Source organism: Mauremys mutica, chromosome 3, assembly GCF_020497125.1.
Source record: "Mauremys mutica isolate MM-2020 ecotype Southern chromosome 3, ASM2049712v1, whole genome shotgun sequence".
Classification (NCBI taxonomy): domain Eukaryota; kingdom Metazoa; phylum Chordata; order Testudines; family Geoemydidae; genus Mauremys; species Mauremys mutica.
In genome coordinates, this window is record NC_059074.1 from 132163179 (window position 1) to 132189240 (window position 26062).

A 26062-nucleotide genomic window follows, 5' to 3' on the forward strand; every position below is an offset into this window, starting at 1 on the left:
AAAAAGCCTCTCAAGACTAACCAGGGAGGGGAAGGTTTTTGGGGGAAAAGAGGGTGTTCCAGACACTGAGGAATCTGGATGGTGGCAGCAAACCCAGATCTAAGCTGGTAGTTAAGCTTAGAAGTGTTTATGCAGGTCCACACATCTGTACCCTAAAGTTCAGAGTAGGGGAGGAACCTTGACACCACCTCTGGACCCAATCTTTTGATGCTACATCCTGAAGAGAGAACCATCGGCTGGATGATTACTTATTCACAGTATCTGCAAATCAAAGACCCAGACTGTACAAAAGAAAGGGTAACCCATGCACAGGTGTTCTTGTTCTGAGCAAAAGCTGTTACAAACTTGTGACCACAGAAAAACTCCTTGGTGGGGTTTGAAGGAATAATCCAGCCAGAGCCCTTGTTGGAGTTGGGGGTGATCGCTGGTAAAGCTATTAGCATGTGTGTAAGTTCTTTTATACTTTTTAATATGTTTTCTCTATAACACTTCACCTTAAGAATAAATGGGCTTGCTTAGAAAGGGCTGTGTGATAGCTTATAACTTTGGGTAATTATGTTGTTCATGGCCTTCAAGGAGTAGGGAAAGCACAGACACTGGCTTGGTTAGGCCACCTGGCTTGTTGGGGAACTCACAGTGTAGGCAGGGAACTGTGCAGCCTGGAAAAATCCTGGTTAGGAGGGAATGAGACATGGGTCTCCACCCAAGAGGGGTGACAGCTGAGGAGCTGGGAGCCTAGAGTAGATGCCCTTGCTGAACCACAAGGGGGAAACACAGGCGCAGTAGCCCTGAACTGTATCACCCATTTCTGGAGGACAGATTGGACAAACACCTGTCAGGGATCATTTAGGTTTACTTGGTCCTACCTCATTGCAGGGGGCTGGAGGTCTCTTCCAGTCCTACATTTCTATGATTTTATGACTTTGACTGGAGGACTATGACATTAAGTATGGCATGCAAGTGAAATCTGATTGAGAGTAGAGCAGACTTTTATTCAGGCTGTTTAATCCTCTGGGTTTTTTGTTTGTTTGTTTAACCTCTATATATCTGAAATGCTTGACTGAACAGCTGGGGGGAAAAATCTCTCTTTTCTTAAAAGCTAACAACTCAAATTTGAGACCATCAAAAACTCAAAGTGAAACTATGGTAAAAAACACAAAGGTCTGCCTTTTCATACTGAAAATCACAAGCCCACAAATCAGCCCAAATGCACTCAAAATGCAGTCAACATTCACCAAATGGTTCTCAAATGTCAGCAAACATAGTTCAAGTTTTGGGTTGTAATAAAACCTAAACTAGGGGAAGCCTTTTCCGCTTTGTGTTTCATTTGTTTAATGAATCACTAATATCTACACCATTTTCCAAAATAGAAGGGACTCAGTAGGTCTTGGCTCTCTGCTGCCTGTCACCCACAACCTCCACTGCTACTTCTGACAGAAGGAGAAAGGATGCTCCCTCCATCCATCCACTTCATAAGCTCAATGCCCTCTTCCTCCAGAAGCGAAAGAGGAGGACAAATCAAAAAGAGCTGCTCTCCCCACTGGCCATTTCCTGAACTTTCTGCTATTTGCCATCACACAACTAATGATTCTTAGAGATGGGTGGTGGAGTGCGTTACCAATTTAAAAAAAAAAATTACATGTAAAAAGGGAAATTCTAGTGAGTTTTCCTTATTCTGCAGAACACTTTAATGATGATGTGGCCTCTAGCACTTTTCATAAGCTGACAATATTTGCCAGAGGAATTGTCACCTTCATTCATTAAGCAACCACAATATAAAGAATCAGGAGCTAAAGAGTTTCCTTTACCAGATCAACCTGAACAGGTTTTATTCATCACTTGTTTCACCTAGATCAGAAATTATACTGAATACATTCTTCTATGCCTAGCTTGAGAACTCAAAGGATTTACACAGTAACATTATTTTTGCTTCAGAAAGATACTGAAGCAGCTAAAATTTGCCTCTCCAAACACAATCCTCAACCACACAGGCAATATCATTGACTTCTACTGGTGGCACTCATATATAAATCTTCAATTAAAGATAAGGTGCTGCCAATTTAAAATAAAAGGTTAAAATGGTTGTAAATGATCGAAATATATAAACTTTCCTTTTACTTTGTTTGGGAAAGATGGTAATTAACTTGATCTTGATATGTTTATGGTAATATTAGATCACAAGAATGAAATCTCCTATCTGTTGTGAAAGCTTTTTTTTTTTTTTTTTTTAATCCTATGCTGAATTTTTGCCGATAAGCAGAAGAAGCTTCATGACCTCTCCCTCGGAGCTGCATAAAGGATGGAGGTTCTAATTCAGACCACCTCTATCCCAATATGGGGTGGGTTATCAAAACATATTCTTATTATAACATTTCTTTAGATCTTGAGTGTTTTGTACAGTTCACTAAGCAGAGGAATGAAATATTATTTAGTGGATGTAAAGTTTGAGTGTTCCCAGATGTTACTCATGTGATAGTTTTGCACAGCAACCAGTTTCTTGCTTTTAAATTAGTAAAAATTACTAGTATATTCAGTGACTTTAAACTACTGCATTCCTTTCACTGTAAAGTTAGAAAGCAGAACAAATACATTTTAATTATATTTATTTTATACAGATATGCACTTTATTATACTGATCATCTTTAAAGTCTTCTGTAAGGTAAAGCTGTTAGCAGCTACAAAATTCTTCCTCATAAGAAATACCTTCTGACTTAAATGTACATCAGAGAGAAAGAAAAGCTAAAGGCCCTGATCTGTAAAAATGTGTTTTTGTGTATGACTATTCTTCCCTTGTTGTACATACCAGATATCACAGATTAAATTCTGTGGGTTAATTCAATAGCAAGATTGGGTAATTACAGTTACTTACATTAAAGTTGTCCTGTAGCATCTGAAATACAGTTTTGTTTCTTTAATTATCTCCTTGTCTCAGGTCTGGTGGGCTTCTATCATCAGTGTAGCAAGTATCAGTTCATTTAATAAACTGAGATTGAAGTTGATAAGGATACTTTGCAAGGCCCCTATCTAGCAAAAGTTTTTGCCCGCATGGACCTTTCTATCTGTGTGGCATCCAGTGAGACTTTGTGTGGGTAGATCCCTTTGTAGGACTGGGGCTAATAAAGCATAAAAAATGGAATTTACCTGCCATATTTAATTCTTGTAAAAATGTTTGGTTAAAACAATTTTTTTAAAATATATTTGTATGCTTCGTGTGCAACATAAATGGCCCCTAAAACCATAGTCTTTAAATACAAAAACAATTTTTACCCCATTGGAACTGGATGCCTTATGGTTCCATTTCTTAAAATTTCAGGTTAGGCCTGGAGGATTCTGGGCTCAGACTTTCAAATGTTTCTTTGGCATTTAATTTTCCACATGTTCTATCAGTTCTACTTCACTGACTGGTACCACCTTGTGTGTTTGGACTAAAATCTGTATTTGTAGGCCTAATTATTTGTACTTCATCTTCCTGTTTATATATGTACCTATGTCCATATAAATTAACAAAAATATTTCTTTTTTTAAATGGTCAAGTTTTTTTGTGGTAAATACTAAATTAAAACCTGCTGAAACCACTGTTTGTTTGTTTTTGTTATGCTGACGTTTGCAACAGAGCAGATTATGTCCCCAGTTCATAGCCTAATGTAATTTGAAACACATGCCTCTTCTGAAATCTTGGAAAACAGGATTTACTGGAAATAGTAATACTTTTCAGTGCTACTGCCACAAGCCATTATAACATTCTGTTGGCATAATTTGAATAGAAAAATCAATTTGAATCAGCAACAAACAGGTTTTGTACAACCCCTATCTGCATCTGCTTCAGAAAGCTTGAAGCCTTTATTCTGTATGATTTCTTGATGCTTACCTAAATGAGATATGTACCATTAATGCATTAATAGCGTGCTCACCATTTTAACAAGAAATGGAAGAAGGAAACTGAGTTAACATTTTTCCTCTTCACAGGTTACCTTGTTAATTCTTGCTATATAATGTGGTTCAGCAGCAAATTAAAAAAATGGATACATAAAAATACTTGTTATTAATCTCATAAATCTTTTTTTAAAATGCAACATATCAGACAAGTAGGGAGGGTGATCAGTCCGGGGTACTGAGACTAAAACTTCTCCAGCGCATCATCAAAGATTTACAACCTATCCTTAAAGATGATCCCTCACTCTCACAGATCTTGGGAGACAGGCCAGTCCTTGCTTATAGACAGCCTCCCAACCTGAAGCAAATACTCACCAGCAACCGCACACCATACAACATAAACACTAACCCAGGAACCTATCCTTGCAATAAAGCCCGATGCCAGCTCTGTCCACATATCCATTCAAGTGACACCATCACAGGACCTAATCACATCAGACACACCATCAGGGGCTCGTACACCTGCACATCTACCAACGTGATATATGCCATCATGTGCCAGCAATGCCCCTCTGCCATGTACATTGGCCAAACCGGACAGTCTCTACGCAAAAGAATAAATGGACACAAATCTGACATCAGGAATCATAACATTCAAAAACCAGTGGGAGAACACTTCAACCTTCCTAACCACTCAGTGACAGACTTGAAGGTGGCAATTTTGCAACAAAAAAACTTCAAAAACAGACTCCAAAGAGAGACTGCTGAACTTGAATTAATATGCAAACTAGATACCATTAACTGTGGTCTAAATAAAGACTGGGAATGGTTGGGTCATTACACCAATTGAATCTATTTCCCTATGTTAAGTTCTCCTCACACCTTCTATGGGCCATCTTAATTATCACTTCAAAAAGTTTTTTTTCCTCCTGCTAACGATAGCTCATCTCAATTGATTAGACTCTGCCTGTTGGTATGCATACTTCCACCTTTTCATGTTCTCTGTATGTATAAATATCTCCTGTCTGTGTGTTCCATTCTATGCATCCGAAGAAGTGAGCTTTAGCTCACGAAAGCTCATGCTACAATAAATTTGTTAGTCTTTAAGGTGCCACAAGTACTCCTGTTTTTTTTAAGCTCTAATTGTGACTCTGTCACTGCCTTGCTGCGTGATTTTAGGCAAGTCACTTAACTTTGCTGCATCTAAGTTTATCATCTGTAAAGTGGCAATTACATTTACCTAACACACAAGCATGCTGTGAGGGTTTATCAGGGCAAAGTTATCTGCATAACGCTAATAATCTGCTCTCTACATGTGCTGATCTCCCACTGATATCAACAGGAGTTCAGCACAAAGTGAACTCCGCTCCTTAGCGGTGGGCCCTGCAAAAGTCCTCCACACCCTGGAAGCCCCGCAACACCTGGATATGGATGGCAGAGTGACTGCATGCAGGGCTTCTGCATTCCTTGTGTACCAGAGAAGTGTGAAATTTATCAGCTCTAAACGGAGCAGGATGGGTGTATTTCACCTATAGGGAGGGGAGAGAATCTACGTAAAGATTCACTGTAAAGATCAGAGACAAGTCTTCTGCTTTTAATGTTTGTAGGGTCCTTTGAAATTTACAGATGAAAGGCACAGTATAACAACAAACAGCAGTAACATCAGTCTTCCAAGCACTGTAATCTTAGTGCCACAGAGCATAATAAATTTACCTGGCAGAGAACGACATAAGAAGCACCAGACAAACCATGCATGTCTTATCATGGGAAAATGGCAATTTTCATTCCTGTAGAAAGAAATGTGTTGCTTGTGGGTGAAACTAAAAAGCTTTCCCAGGGATTTGGAACTAGCCAGTGCAGCCTACAAAATGGGCAGGGTTAGCCAAAATAGGCCATGTGGGAGATTGATTTAGCAACTCAGTGCAGGCGACAGGGTTCCAGATCCCGGGCGAGCTCGTCATCCCCTTGGCAGAGAGGCAGGCGTACCATCCCCTTGGCACACCGATGGGTTTCCGTGTCTGGCAGACACCCAAGGATACCATCCAGGAGATCTTGCAGGATGCCATCAAGATCAACGCCTCCCTGCTGGCCACCGTGGCAGAAGATAAACACCCTGAACATCTTCCTGATCTCCCGCATCTCGTTCGTCCTAAGGGGCTCCTCCGTGGCGAAGGTGCCCCTCAACAAGGCAGACAAGATCATCTGGCAGCTGGTGAAGAAGTGGCTGTTCCTTCCCCAGAGAGCCAGCAACGAGATGGTGTACATTGCCCACAGGCACGGCATCACCAATGTCCCCCACATGGGCGACCTGTGTGACGTCACGGTGATCACCCACGCCTTCCGCCTGCTGACGTGTCCTGATGCCACGGTAAGGAACATCGTGGTGAACACCCTGCGAGACGTGATAAAGAAGCGGATCAGCAGAGCCCCCTCCAACCAAGACATCACCACCTTGGCTCCCTGGATGGCGAATTCAGACAGGACAGGGGCGACCTCGCTTCACTGTGGTCCTGCGCTAGCAACACCACGCGTTGCCGGGGAAGCGTGTCAGCTGCCACTGGGAGTGGTGCAAGGAGCACCTGGAGCCAGGAGTCCTGGTGCCGCAGATCAGGTTCAATGACAACACCATCGTCACCCCGAGTGCCAGGGGCATGTTGGAGAGGACCCTGAAGGCCGCCGTCCACTCGCTGTAAGTGGAAACCCTGAAGCGTAAACCGGACCAGGGTAAAGCCTTTGAGTTGACCAACAAGTGGGACGCCTGCAACCACTTACTCACCAGGAGCAGCTTCACCCGTTTCACCGAACGGCAGTTCATCCACCGGGCCCGGCTCAATTGCGTCCCGCTCAGTGGAGCTGTCCGCCACGGGAACCGAGACAAGCGTTGCAGGAAGTGCGACTACTCCAACGAGACCCTGTCCCACGTCCTGTGCAGCTGCAAGCCCCACTCCAGAGTCTGGCAGCTGTGCCACAATGCCATCCAGAACTGCCTGGTGAAAGCCATCGCACCACACGTGGGGAAGGTTGCCGTGAACTGCACCATCCCCAGTACTGACAGCCAGCTGAGACCTGACATTGTTGTCACCAATGAGGCCCAGAAAAAGATCATCCTCGTCGAGGTCACTGTCTCCTTAGAGAACAGGACCCTGGGCTTTCGCAAAGCCCAAACTCGTAAACTGGAAAAGTATGCCCCCCCGGCTGACACCCTGAGAGCGAAGGGCTACGAAGTGCAGATGGACGCCCTGATCGTCGGAGCCCTGGGCACCTGGGACCCCTGCAACAAGCATGCGCTGCGGACCTGCGAGATCAGTTGACGCAATGCACGGCTTATGCGGCACCTCATCATTTCAGACACCAGCTGATGGGCCAGTGACATCTACACCGAACACATCACTGGCCACTGACAGTAGCAGGAGGCATGAGCCGGAGCGACATCATGCTTCGACTGTGAGAAAGGGACCGAGAGACTTTGTTCGTTGGACCATATGAACTGGAACCAAAAACTCACTGAACGTTAAATCTCACCAACTGAGGGTCAATACATCCTCATCATCGCATCCACTCATTATACTCCACACCTGAACATACCCTCATATCTCAATTTCTGTACTTTGACCCGTTAACCTTTTACCCCCAATTGGGGATATTGCAGATTATGTATTCCTTATGCCATCTGATCTTTAACTGAATGTTGCACCCCTCGATAATCTGTACATTATTCCCTGATAACCAGAAACTTCCACGCTTAAACTCTGTACCGTTCACTTTTTTTTAAAAACATCATCTTAATTAAAAAAATTTCTTTCTCCTGGGGTGCATCCATGCACATGGCTACTACAGAGCACCACTTGGAACTAAAAAGTGTATTGCCCAGCTGGAGCCTGGGGAAAGCTTGGTGATCACCTTTGTTAAGACCTGATGTAAAGAGCTGCACAGAAGAAGCCATTTGTAGTGCACATCATATTTCTGAGTGCCATCTACTGGCACCTAATCTTTTAGCTATTTACAAATATGATACAGAACATTCATAATAACAACCTTCTCTCCCCTGGAGAGTTGCTACCCTCATCAGTACAGAGTGTGTGTGTACCATGCTATACTGCTAATGGTGTGTTTATCCCATTTTTATGCATTGCCTTAGTTCCTTTTTTTTTTTTTTTAAACCTTAAAATTCAGGGACTATGTCAGGAGCAAAGTCTGATGTGGAGGTCAGTGATGGAAAGATGAATGAAAATAAGTTAAACTACATCTCCAATATAAAAAAGGAAACGAACTGCTAACCACAGGGATTATCCTGTCAAATATCAGATGTAGCCTTGGGTATTTTGCCCAACAGAAAGTGTCTTATCAGGGACTTACATGACAGATATCAAAAGTTGAGGAAACAGCTGTGAGCTAAGAGAGTGCAGCTGATTAAAACATTGGATTTTAGTATGCACAAAAGGCAAGAAATGGATTAGAATCTGAATTAATGATTTAGTGCCAGAAGCTTTTAACTGAAAGATCAGAATTACGGAAGGGGACTGAAAACTGGAAGGGAAGAAGAAAAAAGAGTCAGGATTCTGTCTTACAGTAGTAACTAAAATCACAGAAGCTTGAATGTTTAACCATGGATCCTGTAGTCTGTATCCACAAAGACAATCCAAAAGGTCCAAAATGTTAATTAGTGGGCTATAGCAAAGCAAGAAGATGGTGACGGGTAACATTCTGTCATAAAATGGTGAAAAATAAGACGATATGCATAAATTTCACTCTCCTTGAGGGAATCATGGTAATGATGTTAAACTCTTACAGAATTAAGCCTAATCTGAACAAGTTTGGCAGCCTGGCTCTCAGTTGGAGTTGCTGTGACACGAGGATCATCTTTCAGTAATACATGACATATGGTACAAAAGCAAAGAGAGGCTATATTAAAAAAGCAAACCTTTATTAAAAATAAAGTGACAAAATGTGGAGTTTTTATTACTCTAAAAATTCATGGGGGATGGAGGGTGAAACAGAAGAAATATCAAACAGGAAAAATGTATCCGTAAGTGAGCTCAGCAGGAGTAAGACTACTTAGGCAAATGAATGCAGTGTTAATGAAGGCAAATATAACAAGCTCTGGTTCTTTGATTACTCTGTCTTATGCATAAAGACAAATTCTGAACCCTCAGGGAATGTGACTATCCGAAAATATAAGATTAGTTCATATTTTAGTATTGCTAATTAGTTCATCCACACACACAAATTAAGAGGCCATTAGACTGCCTGTCAATAGCATACTAAAGACAGGAAAAGCTAAGATATAGTCCTATTGATTAGAGATTTAATGTCATTGGGTCAGATGCTTCCCACAAGGATTTATATGCAAGATGGTGTGTGTGAGGATGTGTGTGCTGTTTCTTTAAGACTACCAGGAAGCTAGACAGCTTTACAAAAATTCTGTTTTTTACTAGGTCCAAAAGTAAACAGGCCAAGAAAAGTTAAAAGGCATCTCTTTTCATTTTGGCATTCCAAATGAAATAGTACCTGACAACGAGCCAGTTTGCCAGATCTGAATTTTAAGCTCCTGGCATACAGTATGATTTCAAGCTGCTTTCATTGTTGCCAGCTCCCACCACTCACAAGGGAATGGACGGCAGTGCAGGTTGTGAAGAGTATCCTCCAACCAAAGCATCCATTGTTGCTTTGCTGATCTTACTTTCTACATTAGTCACTGGATTGAGCCCAGCTCAGCTGCGTATAGATTAAGAGATCAGAACAGAACAGATCTGGAGACAAATCTTCATCCTATAGCAAGTGGCCTTGCTTAAAAGTATAGGAAGCTGAGATACACCAATTCTAAGAGGTCACAGGCTTTTTAGTTATCAGAATGAAGGCTGAAGCCTAACCAAGCATGATCCAAGAGATACACTAAGATCCTATATGGTAGATACTGATCAAGGTACTCAGATAGAAGAAATAAGCAGCACCTTAGCTTCCAAAGCCAGTTGAATTCTGTGATCCCAGTAGCAATAGTACTATTACTATTAGCCTTAAAGGAGATAAACTTGTTGAGAACAGCCATAAACCTCTTAAACAGGAGTCTCTCTCTTTGGGGATATGATAATCCAGGTGAATTAACTGTACCATATGCCAGGGCCAGATTAACCTTTTGTGGGCCCGGCGCCAAACATATTTGTGGGCCCCCATGGAGGCAATGGAGCATGGTGTGGGGAGGTCAGTACCCAGAATGAGGGGCCAACCAGGGGCAATGGGGCATGGCAGGATCAGCCCCACTCCGCCCAGCCCAGCGCAGGGCACTATTTACAAACCAGCAGTTGCCAGACACACAGTGGTATGCCCGGCCCTGTGCTGCCAGCATGTCCCTTCCCCTCAGGGTCAGGCCCATGCCATGCCACACAGACCCACCCCACCCCCAACACCCCTGCAACTCCCTATGGCCAGAGACCCCCCAGACCCACTATGCCCAGCGCCGCCTCCCCCCACAAATGCACAGGGCCCTGCATAATACCACCCCTGCCCAGCGCACCCCTGCCCACAGCCCCACCACAACTGCCCAGCACCCCCATAGAACCCCCACTCTCTAGTTCCCCAACACACATCTTCCCCAGCCCGTCACAGCCCAGCACCTCCCCAGGCCCCCAGGACACCCTCTCCCCCAAGCCCTGCCTCCTGGCTGCACTCACCAGCCCTGCTGGGAGGCTACTGTGGCACAATCAGCCAGAGCAGGGCCTGCCCCGGTCGGGCTCCCTCAAGACCCACTTGCCTGGCAGGACCCAGCCAAGCCCCCCACACTGCCCCGTCCCTCCCCACGGGCTGAGACTGGCCAGGCTTCTGCACCAGTCCTAGGCGGTTCAGCTCCGGGGAGACAGGCGGGGCCCACAGGTGGTGGGAAGCAGAGACTTCCTGGAGCCGGATGTGCACTGGGGTCTGGCCAGGGGGCAGAGAGGAGCAGGGGAGTGGGGCCAGGGGACAGAGAGGAGCCCTCAGCCATCCAGCGGGCAGGCCAAGAGGAGCAATAGGTGGGCAGGAGGGAGAGAGGTTTCAGGGACCAGTGCAAGCAGAGCAGGCCAGGGCCCCTTCTGAGCATGGGTCCAGCTTGATGGAACCACTGGTGCCATTATAAACCTGGCACTATCATATGTTCCGCAAGGCCAGAAAGTGGCCAAATTGGTACAAGAGGTCAAGCTGGTTAGAGCACCTGAACCTTTATTTTAAAATACTAACTAACTCTCTTAAAAAGATTGTTTATATAGAAAAAAGAGCGGGAGCAGCGCAGATGTATGTATAGTTTGCTTAAATCTGCAGCAGGAAGCCAGTCCGGGGAGAGGCTGGGAAGGTTCTAAGCAGCTTAGTTCTACAGTGAAAGAGAGAGAGAGAGAGGCTTGATAATACTGTTTTCTTTACTCTAGTTAAGTTTATGCTACAGCATTAGAAGAAAGCAATTTTTTAAAAATTCTCTACCCACTGTCACATGGGGAAGGATGCCCCCTTTACCTCTCCTCTTCCCAGGACCCTACAGAGGGATCTCTACTGAGTCCAAGATTTGCAAATAAGGAAGGGCAGGAAAAGACAGGTCAATGGAAAGTGCAGTGTCCTCCCAGCAACCCCACAGTGAGTGCTCAGAAGAGTTAATGCAACGTACTAGAAGCTAGAATGACCGGATGTCCTGTTTTTAAAGGGACAGTCCCATTTTTTTAGGACTTTTTTTTATATAGGCGCCTATTACCCCCCACCCACTGTCCCTTTTTTCACAGTTGCTATCTGGTCACCCTACTAATCACATCCCATAGAGAAGGTTGCTAATTTGCCTGGATATGATTTTTATATATAACCAAACCACTGCATACAGTATATACACTAAGAGCCAAATTATGGCTTCCTGGTATAGGGGGTAAATAATGAAAAGGATAGGTCACTGATTAAGAGAGATCTGGATCGACTGGTAAAATGGAAGCAAGCAAACAATACGTCTTTTAATGTGGCTGAATGTCAATGTATACATCTAGGAACAAAGAACGCAGATCATCCTTAGACAATGGGGGACCCTTTCCTGGGAAGCAGTGACTGTGAAAAGGATTTGGGGGGCCATGGTGAATAATCAGTTGAACGTGAGCGCTGAGTGTGACACCGTGGTCAAAGAGCTAATGCAGTCCTGGAATGCTATGACGGAATGCCCTCCTGTATTCACACCCTATGCACCACTGCACTAATCTTTGTCCAAATTTTCCTTGTGATATTATTTGAAAACTAATAACTTGCTTGTCAATAATATCACGGGAAAATGTGTGTAGCAAGTTATTAATTCCCCCTGATTGATGTTGGTGGCACATGTTCAAACCCACATAGCCCTGATTAGGTAGGACTGGTCAGGTCCTAAACAAAGAAATGTGTGTTTACCTCAATTTACATATAAGTTGTAAACAGGGTCCTCAGACAGCAGAGGGGGAAGACAGGAGACAAGGCAATCTGCATTTCAGCAAATAGAGGTGAGAAGAAACAGCATGCATTCTCTGTCACCACCAGACACCATGTCACCTTATTTATTGCTTGAATAACTTTAACTAGCTGTTACCCTCAGGAAAATACATCTCAAAGGGTAACGGAACTACAAAAGTGAGGGGCAAAAACACCCCAAGTTCTCGCTCTCTCCATCTCTCTCTTTCATCTAAGAGGATAAACTAAACAGTCTTTGGGAGCAGATCCAGACCTGAAATTTGGTCAGCCCTGTTGCTGGAAGCATGTGGTAAGAACTTCACCTTGGACCAAGTCTAGTTTGTTAAGTTTAGAAAGGTTTTATCTTTATTTCTCTTGTAACCATTTCTGACTCAATGCCTTATACTTAGGGCCCTACCAAATTCAGTCCATTTTGGTCAATTTCACAGTCATAGGATTTTAAAAATCATAAATTTCATGATTTCATATATTTAAATCTGAAATTTCACAGTGTTGTAACTATAGGGGTCCTGATCCAAAACAGAGTTGTAGGAGGTGGGGGGTTGCAAGGTTATTGAAGGGGGGGGGGGTCTTGGTATTGCCACCCTTACTTCTATCCCATTGCTGCTGGTGGCGCTGCCTTCAGAGCTGGGCGGCCAGAGAGCAGCAGCTGCTGGCCAGGATCCAGCTCTGAATACCACTGCCAACAGCAGCACAAGAGTAAGGATGGCATGGTATGATATTGCTACCCTTACTTCTGTGCTGCTGATGGTGGGGCGCTGCCTTCAGAGCTGGGTGCCTGGCCAACAGCCGCTGCTCTCTGGCCACCCAGCTCTGAGGGCAGCACAGAGGAAAAGGTGGCAATACCATGACTCTCTTACAATAACCTTGCAACCCCCCACAATCCTCTTTTGGCTCAGGTCCTCCTGTTTGAGAAACACTGGTTTCCCCTGTGAAATCTGTATAGTGTAAGGTAAAAGTACACAAAAGATCAGATTTCACAGAGGAGACCAGATTTCATGGTCTGTGACACGTTTTCACAACTGTAATTTGGTAGGGCCCTATTTATACTTGAACTCACTTAAAAAACTCTTTTTATAGTTAAATAAACTTGTTTGTTTTATTCTTTAATTAAAACTAATCCACTGTTGCGAACTGTTTGGGTAACTTCATTTAAGGTAGCAGACTGTTGTATGTTGACCCCCTTAAAGGGGCAATGGATATAATATATTTGGACTCCAGGAGAGGGCTGGACAGTGCAGAACACAGGTTTGGGGCAGGGGGGAGAGAATCCAAGACTGGGAGTGTGTTGGGGTTGTCCTGCAAATAGTAGCCAAGGCTACTGGAAGGCAGAATGCGGCGGTATTTGCGGACAGGCTGCTGAGGTCAGAATTGCTGGACCAGGGCTATGGCTATACACAGACTCTGATGGAGTGACCTTCATGCTGTTTGGCTGTTTGTGAGTGGCACATGTGGGAACTACAGGAGCAAAGCATTGTGAGGCACCCCAAGTTGCAGAGTAAGGGTGACACAACCCCTCACTGGTCTGGACTGCACCCTGGAATGTCATAGATGCATAAACAGGGGAATTTTGAGAAGGAGTAGAGAGATTATTTTACCGCTATATTTGGCACTGGTGTGACCACTACTAGACTATTGTGTTCATTTCTGGTGCCCACAAAATAGGAAGCATGTTGATAAATTGGAGAGGGTTCAGAGAAGAGCCACAAGAATGATTAAAAGATTAGAAACACACCTTACAATGATAGACTTAAAGAGCTCAATCTATTTATCTTAACAAAGAGAAGGTTAAGGGGTGACTTGACCATAGTCTATAAGTATCTACACGGGGAACAAATATTTAATAATGGGCTCTTCAATCTAGCAGAGAAAGATATAACACGATCCAATGGCTGGAAGTTAAAACTACACAAATTCAGACTGGAAATAAGGCATAAAATTTTAATGGTGAAAGTAATTAACCATTGGAACAATTTACCCAGAAGCAGAGCAGATCTCCCCCTCGCTGACAATTTTTAACCCAAGATTGGGTTTTTTTCTAGAAGATATGCTCTAGGAATTATTTTGGAGAACTTCTACATCCTGTATGATACAGGAAGTGATCGTAGATCAGAGGTGGGCAACCTGTGGCCCAAGGGCTGCAGGCTGCCCACCACTGTCCTAGATGATCACAGTGGTCCTTTCTGGCCTTGGAATCTACAAATCTAGGTGCACAGAATGAAGAGAGGAGGGGACCCCCAGTGTTCCTGTACCAATGCAGCCATACTAAAACTGTCTTTACCCTCTGAGCTCCAGGGTGGGTGCTAGGGCTGACATCAGCATTCAGGGCTCCAGAAGAGGTTTGCACAGACACTTGTGCAGACTGTGGTCCCACTTGCCATACAGCAGTTTACAGGTGCACAGCTGCACTGGGGGAAGACAAACTACACCTTTAACAAACAGCTGGGTAAGCATTTCCATTCCCATCATCCCTAGTGGCATTATGCCTGTTCTTGGCTTATGGCCTTGGCTGCTTGTGAGATCACCCTCATGGGTTCATCACACTGCCAAATTTATCCCTTTCTTCCTTGGCTTCTTCAGCCAAAAGTTGCAGCTTCCTCTTATACCAACTCCCATAGCCGTGTGGCTGTCAAAGGGAGCTGTACTGGGTGTATTCCATTTGTGATGTGTTTGTGGGAAGAGGTGGGGGGTAAACTATGTGTATTATCCACATTGTGATTTTCCCTGGCTTAACTCAGTTAAGCAAATGATTGATGAATGTCACAGAGATGGAAGAACAGACCTTCCTCTCTAATATCCCCAAATAGTTCATCTCTCATCTCCCTCCCAGAAACTGAATAATCTTCCAGTTTCCATCTGATTATAGAAAGATCCTCAATGCCGATCCCTCCCACATGCTGAGAAGTCTAAGGTGACACACATTCAATTCTTGTTCCCATTTCATCTTTGCCTTACCACTGAAGAGTATTTTCTCATGGTGTACTCATTTTGTGTATTTCTAACCAGTTTTAATATTAAACTTTTAAATTCTACAAATTTTATATAAAATTTAGATGACAGTAAATGCCTTCAAAAGAGAAGTAAATTAGTCATGTGACATAAGTCAACTAGCATTTACAAAAAACTGAAAAATTCATGTTGATTAAAAAGAACACCCCTCAAAAAACCCCAAACCAAGAGTCGAGTTCACTAAATTCTCACGTTATCTGCATCACCTCAATGCAAGTGGCATGGTTATTTGCAAATGTGGATAAAATCTGTGAGCAGTCATTTTTGCTGCAATGCCCTGATTTGCTCAGTGAGCAGACATATTGATTTGAATTCTCTGATTTGAATGGATTACATTACTAGCATCATGATGGAGGGAAGAGGGAAGAACCACAATCACTAGGAGATTCAGAGATACTCTATCTGACATTACTAGTGGAGCTTACTCAACAGAAGCCTGCCTAAGGATCCACTAACAAAATTGTGAACGTCTGTCAAGTTTAAAGGTAGTTTCCTCCTGTGTCTGGCAGAAGAGAAAATGGATAGGTGCTCACTGCAGCATCACTTAGAGAACATGCATGCTCTTTTTTACAGTAATTCTGCACAAAAATCATCATCAAAATGATTATGTAAGACATAACACTTAGAGTTCCATTATCAGACAGTGGAAACCTCACACCTACAATGAGTAAGCGGATCTGAACTGCCATTTTATGAATTAGTTCTGCATCGGCGAAGGTGCTGGTAATAATAACTTGTTTTCTATTTTTTTTAAATAGTTGTGAACATTGAGATTACTGAACTGTGCATTGATTGAAGCTGTCAGCTTCTCTTGTAGCTGAAGCTGTACAGACCACAAAACTTTCAAGAATAGAGCTGGATGCAGTCTGTTTAAAGCTGACTGTGTGGAGAAATTCCTACACCATCTTTGTTTGTTATCTTTAGCCCCAAAGTTATGAGATTCTATAAGAAAAGTCCATACAATTTTTAGAACTAATAAAAGTTCATAGTTTAATTAGAGTAAAAAACATGTGCTTTAGGATTAGAAATTAATACCATCCTTAATATTATTTTTCAGAGTTGTTTTAATGACCATTGTGTAAGTATGCATGTGGTTTTCTAATATAAATAATGTAGCCATTTTATTTTAATTTTTTAAAATATCACAAAGCCAGGTTCGCCTGCTGAACTAATGACCTGAGAAATTTCAGGTTTACTGAGATTTGGAAACACTAGAAGACCTATGCTATAGCTCAGTGGTGTAACTAGGCATTTCAGCACTCAGGGCGAGCAAGCATATTTGCGCCCCCTACCATTTTTCATCATTTTTACACGCCCCCTCAGCTTTGTGCCCCGGGCGGCTGCTCTGCTTGCCCCACCCTGGTTATGACCCTGCTTAACTAGAGTCTTAATCATATCTATAATACATAACTTCAGCCCAATACTGTAGACTTTACCATATCCCATAAAAACACACCGTGTGGTAGGCTACATTTAATTTACCATACACCTTCGATTATCTCACTCTTATTCTGCTCACTAATCCATCTCCTCCAGGGCTAACACTCCAAATCTCACAACAGCTTCAAATAGCCAACATTTAAAAACAAACAGCAAAAAACCTCCACATCACCCACAGCCACAAATATGCAGCTTTCAACAAAAAATTGTGACATGGCTATTTTCAAAGTAACTATTGATTCTGAGTGCCCAATATGAGATATCCTAAAGGGGTCTGCTTTTCAGAGGGCAGCACTTACTGCAGCATCCAAGCATCTGCAACTCTGGATCCGCCTTGCTCTTTTGAGCTAGTGAAAAAGTTGAGAGCACTTAGGGTTTCTATTACCAAGATCAACAACAATCTCTTTTGAGAAGAGAAACCTACACCTCTCCTAGAGCACACCATAATCCAGCTCATACTTAAAAATGTCACTCAACACAACCAACCTCTCCAATTACCACCCAGAAACCCAGCTCTCACTTCTGAGTAAGCTAATTGAGAAGCTTGACAAAGGCCCTCTAACTCCATCTAGGTAGTGTCAATATCCTGGACCTTTCCCAGTAAGGTGGTTAGGACATCGAATAGAGATAGCACTGGCTGCAGCGATGGCTGGCATCCATACTTATATTGTTGGATCTCTGCACCACATTTGTTAAAGTTAACCATGGAATAATGCCTTTCCCCTCTCAGAAATGTGGCACAGTTTAGCTGGATCACACTGACGATACGTCTACACTAGGGTAAAGCAAAAAATATTCTCACCAGAGCTACTACTAGGCCCAGTTGTATCAGGACTCATATACCATGGTGATAGGTGACTGCATTAAAACAAAACAAAGTAGATAATCAGTATTAGCACTGCTGGGAGCCCTAGTGTAGACAAAATTCAAGCAATTTCTGGCACCATGTCAATTTAACCTGCTTTTGGTTTGCGAGGAGCTGCAGAGGTCATGAATTAGGGTACAATCTGGAATTCTGAAAAGAGTTTTAAGACTGTAATATAACTCAGAGGAAAAAAAAGACAGAGGAATATGATAAGAATCCATGACAATTCAGAGTTAATGTTGTAAAAGTAAAGAAGAAGCTTGAGTTTAAGGTTAAGCACAGTATAACAAGGATAATGGCCTGAAACCAAGGCAGGAAAAATTTAAGTCAGACATTAGGAAAACATTTCTTATCATAAGGATGATTAGATATTGGACTAATTTCCCAAAGGAAATTGTTGAGTCAAACACCAGAGGCTTTCAAAGGAAGACTAGATAAAAACACTCATGCAATTAATACGAAGGGCAACCCTGCACAAATGGCTCAAAAGGCCTCTTTCAAGTCATTTATGACTCTATTCTTAAAAAATCTGAATTGTGAACTTTTGTAGCATCATGCAAACAAAGAAGTAAATATGAAGTTTCCTACAGAAACGGAAAATACATTTAACTTTAAAACTATTGGTTTTATCCTCCACTGAGATTTTTTTCTGTGATACCAATGGCCTGCTTCTGTTAAAATGATATTATAACAATTATATTTAAAAAAGATATTTCAGCCATTTATCAATGCAGTGACATTGGAAAGATAATTCAAACTATGAAAACATTTTATATCAAGAAAACAATGGTGTTTGTAAACTTGCCTTGTGAAACACAATGGACATCATGAAAAAATCCAGCAAGAAATTCTCTGAGATATCTCTGTAGTCAAATTGGAAGAAGATTACAGTAAAGCTCAAAGTAACAAATTGATGAACCGGATTACAGAATGAGGATCGGAGCAGCTTCATCCCAGCAATTGTTATCAGGAAAATATCACAGCTGTGGGAGTGAGGGAAAAGAAAACCTAATCAAGTTAACATAACAAAAACAATTAGACTATAACTAATGAACATGAATAACCATATTAGACCTACTCTTGATTGGTATGTCTAGCTACACACATACCGTTAATTTTTATATTAATACTAGTTTTTGTTTTAATAATCACATTTATTTAATCCATCTGCAATAGCACAGTTTTACATTGCCAGCATTACATATCTCTGGAGTACTTACAGAGCTGTAACACGGGAACAATTCTGTATTATAAGAGTAGCATCCATTATTGTAGTAAGTACCTTATAACATAATAAAGATATAATTAAATAAAATCCCTAAAATAGATTTTCAACTTGTGACTTAAGTCTGGCACCATTAATTTATAGCACTACAATTTATACAGCTTTATATTAGAAGGCAGCCTGTTGCCAATTACAGGCAATAAGCCTGAATCACCATGTTATCCAACTTTAGGCTGATGCAGTGATGAATCAAACCCACTATTTGTAAAACGCTGAAAATAATCCTCCATGCCAATTACAAAACAGAATACTTGTGAAAGCATGTGGCAATTGACAGCTCAGAAAGTTCTAAATGGAGTGGTGCATTTTTGTCATTTTAAGGCTCACAGTTTGTGCAATTCCAAATTTATTTTATTTTTTGTGGCATTTATTCACTACATGTTTAATGAAGATCCAGCTTTCATTGAGTTCAGGCTTAGTCATCATTGTCTGGGTGAAATGCCAAAAGACCTCATTTCTTACCTTGTTAGAGATTCTCTCAATTTTATTTGGATTTCTGAGTGCAAAACTAGGGACTACAATAAAGTGTTTGTGACCGTCTTAGAACATCTCCTCAGTGGGATGAGAACATTTGTTGGATTTGATGTTCATCAAGAACAAAATTCTTGGGGCAGTGAGGAAGATTTTAATGGGGAGAGGCATAAAATCACAGAGCAACAACAGCAACTGAAAGACCCTTTTCCTGATCAGGTCGATATTTATGCTCGTCTAATATCCACAAAATTTCAGGCAGAAAGGAGTTTTTGAGCCTATAATATCTTGCTAAAGGATAAGGGAGCATTGCTTCCTGGTAATTCTCTCTCTTTAAAGATATTGCCACACAGGATTCTTTTTTGGGGGGGGGGGGGGGGGGGGGTGGTGGTGGCAGGGGGGGGGGGTTGTCTTAACCTCCCAGTCAGAGGTGAAAGTAAGCTGGTACGGTGTACCGGCAAGAGCCAGTACGCCGTGCCGGACCGCACTGGCTTCGGGGGCCAGGATTTAAAGGGCTCAGAGCTCCCGCAGCTGCGGGCAGCCCAGAGCCCTTTAAATCCCGCCCGTGGCTCTGGCGGCTGGGCTGGGGCCGGGATGTAAAGGGCTCAGAGCTCCCTGCCACTGCGGGCAGCCCAGAGCCCTTTAAATCCCGCCTGCGGCTCCGGCGGCCAGGCTGGGCCCGGGATTTAAAGGGCTCAGGGCTCCCCTGGCGGCAGGAGCTCCAGGCCCTTTAAATCCCAGCCCCAGCCCGGCAAAGCTCGGGTTTCCCCGTGGCGGCTGGAGCCCCGGGCCCTTTAATTTGCCCTGGAGCCCTAGGGGGCTCCCAGCCACCTCTGCAGCTGGGAGCTCCTGGTTGATTTAACGGCCCTGGGGCTCCCAGCCACAGCTTGTGCCCCAGGGCCTTTAAATCTTGAGAGGCCCCGCCCCTTCCGGATGAGGCCACGCCCCCTCAGGACTCCAGCAGTACCAGTAAGTCCTGTAAGTTACTTTCACCCCTGCTCCCAGTGGAAACATGGTACAACTGCCCTAGCTCAGAGTGATCTCTTTTTGTTGTTTAACCTTTTGAGGCAATGACAGTAGCAGACAACATGGTAAGCTGCCCCAGACTGTCCAATATGCATCACCAACCACCACTCCCTTTGGTTCTGGAACATTCCAGTCAGTTTCTGACAGTGCCGTAAGCAAGGGCTCCAACCCCTGCTCATCATCCCTCCCGACCCCCCCACACACTCCCAAAACACACATAGAGCAATGCCATTTTTTAAAATCACAAAAACAGATGCAATTAGAAAAGTCAAATACATCCAGCCAGATAGGAACAACAAGATGAAATTGCAAAAACACATTGTCTCAAAAAACATCCCTCCAAATTCTGAGGGTAGATGGACAAGTGAATGAGAATCTTGCAAGATGATATCTTAAAAGTAGAATTACAGGCATGGAAAGTAACTTCCCCTTCTTTAAGCTACTGTATACATGACATTCTTCTTCCTGGAGAGTATGTAGCTAAGAACGGAGAGATAATACCGCCCTCTCTAATAAGAGGACTAAAGAAACAAAGAATCCAGGGCTGCCCTGCCTTAGCAGGAGATGATAGCCCTGCCGGCTGCTTTGCTGAGACTCTTTCAAGCCCTTTTGCCCTAGCAACCAGGTTTTGATGCAGTTAAGCAGGTGTTGTTAATGCCTAGCGTGTGCAAACCCAGACAGAGATATTTGGTGCTGAGGTTGGCTCCTTCAACTAATTATTTCTGGAGGAAAAGGGTTGGGAGTTGATTGGTGCCTTTCCCACTCGGCTCAGATAATACAAGATTTTGGGACTGCTCTTCACTCGCCCTACTGCCTCCACCCTGATTCTTCTAGACAGTTGCCCCAGGGGGCTTCATTTCAGATGTCATAACCAGGAACAATACTTTAACCTTGTTTGGTGCTAGAGGCTCTGGGGAGCCCTAAATCCTCCCAAAGAAACTTCTTAAAAAAGAATTATTTAAAAATATATATATGTGTGGTACCAACATTTGGCAGTTTCTGCATTTCATCCTCACATTTGTTTTGCACAAGTCAGATAAAAACTGAAGGTAGGTAATTCTTCATCTCAATTTCTTGAGTGATACAAGCTGATTTCAATTTTCAGATTACAAGGTCCAACTATCTTAACAATTCTCATGATTTTATTGCAAGTCGTGCAATGTTTGGAATTTTTTTTTCTTGTTCTGATGATGTGATTTCTGTATTCAGACTTGTGCCATTATCCCTCAACAGTGAAGGTACTTAGCCACTGGAACAACGAACCTAGTGATGTAGTGGATTCCCCATCATTGAAGGTAAAACTGGATGTCCTTCTAAAAGATATGCTATAGCTCAAACAGAAGTTACGGGTTTGGTGTAGGAATTACTGGACATGATTCTATGTAGTATTTTATGCAGGAGGTCAGCCTAGATGATTATAACAGTCCATTCTGGCCTGGAAATCCACAAAATTTAAATGGTCATCATCTCCCACTGCTTTCACTGGGGGCTGAGCCAGGCTGCCTTCAGGGACTAAGGGAGACCCCTTAGTCATTAGGTGAGGGCAAGCAAGGATATAAGAGAATGAGAAAGCACAAGGAATGAGAGTGTAGAACAGCAGGGCAGGAGATTGTGGTAGGATCATGAGGAGTCAGAGGAGTGTGGGGAGAATTAGGTAGACTGAGAGAGTTGCAGGGGCTGCAAGAGGCTGACTGAAGAGGAGTGCAGAGAAATAAGCCAGGCTGAGGGGGTGCCTGGGAACATGGAGTGCAGGAGGAAAATGGGGTACCAGGGAATGTGAAGGGAGGGGAAAGGGAAGGAAATGCAGGGAGGCAAGTGAACATAGGGGCCATATGGGCAAATATGGAAGGAGAACATGTGTGGGGTAGCTGCCATTCTATCCCCCACTATGCTCCTCTCTAAGTATTCTGTCAAGTTAGGGAAGAGGCTAGGGAGGAATAGTGTGGCAGCTCTCCACACCAAATGGGATAAGAAAAAAAATGAGCAACAGTCAGGATCTGCATTTTTAAGTGTGTCTTCAAAGGGTGAATTTAAAATCTGAGATGTTCACGCCTACATTGGCGACTGGTGGCATTCCCCTAAAGGTTAAACTATCAGAAGGTAGACCCAAATATGATTACCGGTACTTTTTAAAATCTCATGAATTGGGGTGGGTCTGACTCATGATTTTGAACAGTTGGGGTTGCAATTCTACTCTGAAAAGTTACTATGTAAAATAATATCTTCTTACTCAACACATCTGATCCTCCAATAGATTCAGAGATATATCTGCTGACAAGTGTCAAACTAACATTTGGCTACTTTTTAGTTCTGCTAGACCTGCAGAACCACCCCATCTACGAGAGTGAGCTGTATTACATTCCAGGTAAAATTTTCAAAACATGCCTAGGAAACTTAGAAGCTTAAATCCCATTGACATTCAATGAGACTAGCTTCTTAAGTGCCTATGTCACTTCTGAAAATAGGTATTTTTGAAAATGTTGCGGTATGCTCCTGTACAAAAGTTGATATAGTTTGTTTAGAATGTAAGCTCTAATTTAGAATGTAAGCTCTTTAGGACCAGAACCTCTTTTGCTATATGTCTGTACAGTCCGTAGAATCATGGGTCTGAAGCCTCTACATGCTACTGTCATAGAAATTATTATTATTAATAATAATTAATAACAAATTAACCTCGTTATCTCTAGCTTGCTTCTTGCTTATATATATATATATATATATATACACACACACACACACACCTGCCCCTGGAAATTTCCACTACTTGCATCCGACGAAGTGGGTATTCACCCACGAAAGCTCATGCTGCAAAATGTCTGTTAGTCTATAAGGTGCCACAGGATTCTTTGCTGCTAATAACAAATAGTTTTTCACTACATCCAAGTTAAAAATAATCTGATTTTAAAAACTAACATCCAGACAATCTGGATACGGGAAAAATAATGCTGCATTTGTAATGGATCTTTGTTCCTGAACACAGGCCAGTTGTTTAACAATTTAAATCACTATAGTACTGAAAAAAGTTCTGTACTAATTCTGCTCAGTGAGGGTATTGCAATCACTACAATACCACTGAATCTCACAGCAGTTTGTAGGTCATCAAGCAAAAATTGCCACCACAAAAGGCTGTCTTCAAAGAACATATTATAATACTGTGGATCAGCAACATTTAGTTCTAATTACAGCCACAGACATTAGACATGGAAAAACCTTATATTGTTTTCCTGATCAGATCCCTGCTAATTCAGGACAGTTCTGCACTCTACATTCTTGAAGGCTTTGACCAACCTAGCCTTCAATGACTCTAGTAATGAGGCCTATGACACCTCCTCTGAGAGACTTTTCCACAGTCTAATAAACTTTACAGTTCCCTGACATCCAACCTAGATTTCTCATTTCATCTCATTAATCCTGGTTACTCCCAAGGTGTTTACACCCTTTGAACACCTGCAGACTGGTATATCTCCTGGTTTTAGCTGTCATTTGGGCATACTATACATATTTAGTTTTTTAATCTCTCTATATAAATTTAAATCTCTCTAGCCTCAATCATGTTTGCTGCAGCACCAACAGCATCTCTTTTATTATATTTTAAGGCAGTTTGAATTGTCCTTTAACAGAGCCAATAATTATAGTATTTTGTATTTATTGTTATTCATTAATAGCACAAAACCAAATTGTGACAAATAACCAGACTCATTTACGCAACATTAAACTTCATAAAAACAAAAGAATGGCCATACTGGGTCAGACCAGTGGCCCATCTAGCCTAATATCCTGTCTTCTTACAGTGGCCAGACGTTTCAGAGGGAATAAACAGAAAAGAGCAATTATCGAATGATCCGTGCCCTGTCATTCAGTCCCCAGCTTCTGGCAGTCAGAGGTTTAGGGACACCTAGATTGTGGGGTTGTGGCCCTGACCATCTTGGCTAATAGCCACTGATGGACGTATACTCCATGAGCTTCATCTTTTGAACATTAGTCTGAATGTGAGCAGTCTTAAATCTATGAATCACATACTATGAACTATAATCAACTTACTGTGTACCAAGTCTCTTGTATTTACTGATTGAAAAAGCATCAATGGTGAGAGCATTCAATATTATTGCTGGATACAAGATGTATTTCTCAAAACACTGAAGCCACACATAGAGTCTTTCAAACCACATTAAATGAGCAGCATCTGAAATAAAAACCCAGATAACACACCATTTTGTCAAATTATTATTTTTTTCAGCGTATAAATACTGTATAGACAATAAATGCATTAAAGTCAAAAGGACAAATCATGAGTTTTGTATATTATACTAGTTAACATAACCACTAATTTATGACACTTCATGCAATCCTTAATTCTTTTGCATATAGCAATCATGTTGTTCTCTGGGTCTGGCCAATATTTATACATTATATATTTTGCTTCTTTTTGCTGCATCCATCAGATAGGCACATATAATAGCTGAAATGGTACGTGCTAAAGGATAGATCCTGCTAAGTTTTTAGAAGTAAAACATGACATGATATTAATAAACATATTTGTTTTTCATCACTTTAATCACTTTTCTTACTTAACAATAGTTATTTAACTTAAATACTTATTTATTAAAGAATATTTATAATTAACTAACACCTTTCATGTGACCTAGTGGGAAAGCTGTGTGACCAAGTGGAGACAGCACTGAATGAAGACTCCAGAACCCTGGATTTCTATTCCCAGCTCTATCACTGGCCTGCTTGATGACCTTGGCTAAGTCATGTCCCCTCTCTGTGCCTCAGTTTCCCCATCTGTAAAATGGGGATAATGATTTGTCAAACTTTGTAAAGTGTTTTGAGATCTAAGGATAAAAAGCACTATAAAAGAGCTAGGGATCATTATTATTATTATTATTATTATTATTATTATTATCCCAAAGGGCCCAAAAATACTTTACAAAGAAGCTATTATATATGTTAATACAGTCTTTTAACGGTGCACAACTATATTATTCAGCAGTCAGACAGGATGTGACTACTGTGTCCAGTTGAAGTTTCAGGGAGAAATTAGGCAGGCAGAGTGAAGTTTCCAGAGTAACACCTGTATTCTTGCAAAAGTGACAGGAATTCTTTAATGAGCACAAATAGTTCAGGTTGTCTGAAAAACAGTATTTGCAACAGCAGTGTGCACCATACTGGAGTATTGATGCAGTACTGACTCAAAAGTAAGAACCACCTGCTGAACTACCAACACCCCTTCCTACAGCAAGAAGAATAAAATAATCTATTTCAGCAATATGATGGTGAGAAACAAGAGGACACAATGAACGAAGATTCCATTGTACTATATGTTCAATAGATACAAGCGGAAAGGTCATGAACCATTCCTTCCAAATTACCTTAATTCATGGACCTATGATATCTTTGGTTGAGGTAACAGGCTTTCAAAAAGCTGTACATGAATTTCTGAGACTCAATATCCTTCACTCTTTATAGCTTAAAGTATTTCCTCTTATTACTGTCTATGGCTCTGATGCCAGGCTTTTTCATAGCTTTAATTAAAAATATGATTCACATTTCAAAATCAAACTTTTTTGCCTTCAAAGTAGCAGGTAGAAATGACCATGGCAATGCTGTGAGGGACCGGTTTTTCACAACCATTTTTCATACATTCTAAATTC

General features: G+C 42.1%; 1 protein-coding gene across 4 annotated transcripts in view; it reads right to left on the minus strand.

The window, feature by feature from the left end:
* The window catches only part of PCNX2 (pecanex 2), a 245881-nt gene that overhangs the window by 95627 nt on the left and 124192 nt on the right, over positions 1–26062 (minus strand). For all 4 annotated transcript variants that reach the window (XM_045009100.1, XM_045009098.1, XM_045009101.1 and 1 more), the window contains 2 exons: positions 24450–24591; positions 18432–18609 (listed from right to left, as the gene is read on the minus strand). In XM_045009100.1, the coding sequence (XP_044865035.1) occupies positions 18432–18609; positions 24450–24591 (320 nt within the window). The remainder of the gene's footprint in view (positions 1–18431; positions 18610–24449; positions 24592–26062) is intronic.